General features: G+C 61.1%; 1 protein-coding gene across 1 annotated transcript; it reads left to right on the top strand.

Moving 5' to 3' along the window:
- Window positions 1-6: 6 nt before the first annotated feature.
- On the top strand, window positions 7-1,150 carry LOC104517970 (POU domain, class 5, transcription factor 3; the record flags this gene model as incomplete). Its single annotated transcript, XM_010177620.1, has 3 exons — window positions 7-83; window positions 620-784; window positions 1,032-1,150. Coding segments are annotated over exons 1-3 (353 nt in total), but the record flags the coding sequence as incomplete, so codon positions are not given.
- Between the last annotated feature and the right edge of the window lie 6 nt (window positions 1,151-1,156).

The following is a 1,156-nucleotide window of genomic DNA, read 5'->3' as shown; positions in this document are numbered from 1 at the left end:
TCAGCTTCAAGAACATGTGCAAGCTGAAGCCGCTGCTGCAGCGCTGGCTCAACGAGGCGGAGAACACAGACAACATGCAAGAGGTGCGGGGCTGGGGAGGGCTGGGGGTACCACACCCCCCGGAGCCATTGAACAGCAGCTTCTCGTCCCTTTTACACGTGCTTTGGGGAGAGAGGAGGGGAGCAGCAGGTGTCTGGTGCTTGTAGCAACATCTCACTGCCGTGACTTCAGTCCGGTTGTGGGGTGAACCACCGGGTATCACCTTCTGCCAGGGTAGGGGGATCCCAAATCCCCCTGCAGACACCTTGTGACAAGTGTGGCAGCTCCTGTCTGGGAGCAGCCGGGTCCCGCTGCAGTCTCAGATGAGCTGGAGGTGCAGGTTGCTCCTCCCTGAGGAGCCTGGAGGGACGCAGGAAGACGTGTCTGTGTCCATCCCTCCTGCAAGCAGTGCTGGGACACTGGGAATGGCCTCAGTCACAGTGGGGTGATGCTCAGTGGACAGTCACCGGGACAAAGCCTGTCCCCATCCCTCCCAGACCTCTGCAGCCAGCTGCACCAGAGCCTGGTGGGGACATTGCCAGCCCTGTGACCAAGCATGTGGCCTCTCTCTCGTTTCCAGATGTGCAATGCGGAGCAAGTGTTGGCCCAAGCCCGGAAGAGAAAACGCAGGACCAGCATCGAGACCAACGTGAAGGGGACACTGGAGAGCTTCTTCCGCAAGTGCGTGAAGCCCAGTCCCCAGGAGATCTCCCAGATCGCCGAGGACCTCAACCTGGACAAAGATGTAAGTTGGGAGGGTTCACAGGGTGGGTGCCCAAGCAGCTGTGGATCCGGAGCACCTGCATCAGGACAGTTTGATACTGGAAGCTGTGGGAGAGTGGCCAGGGCTGGTAGCCACCACCAGGCTGTCTGAGCCCAGCCCCTGTGGCAGAGAGGGTGCTGTGGAGATGCCACCAGCAGAAGTCTCCTTGTCACCCACACAGTGCATGGGCTCTCCCCCCCTGACCTTCCCCATCTCCTCTCCCTCGCAGGTGGTCCGCGTCTGGTTCTGTAACCGGCGTCAGAAAGGCAAACGGCTGCTGCTGCCCTTCGGCAACGAGGCGGAGGGGGTGATGTACGACATGAACCAGTCCCTGGTGCCCCCCGCCCTGCCCAT

Source organism: Antrostomus carolinensis, unplaced genomic scaffold, assembly GCF_000700745.2.
Source record: "Antrostomus carolinensis isolate BGI_N321 unplaced genomic scaffold, ASM70074v2 scaffold50551, whole genome shotgun sequence".
Lineage (NCBI taxonomy): Eukaryota > Metazoa > Chordata > Aves > Caprimulgiformes > Caprimulgidae > Antrostomus > Antrostomus carolinensis.
This window is presented reverse-complemented; position numbering and strand designations above follow the sequence as displayed.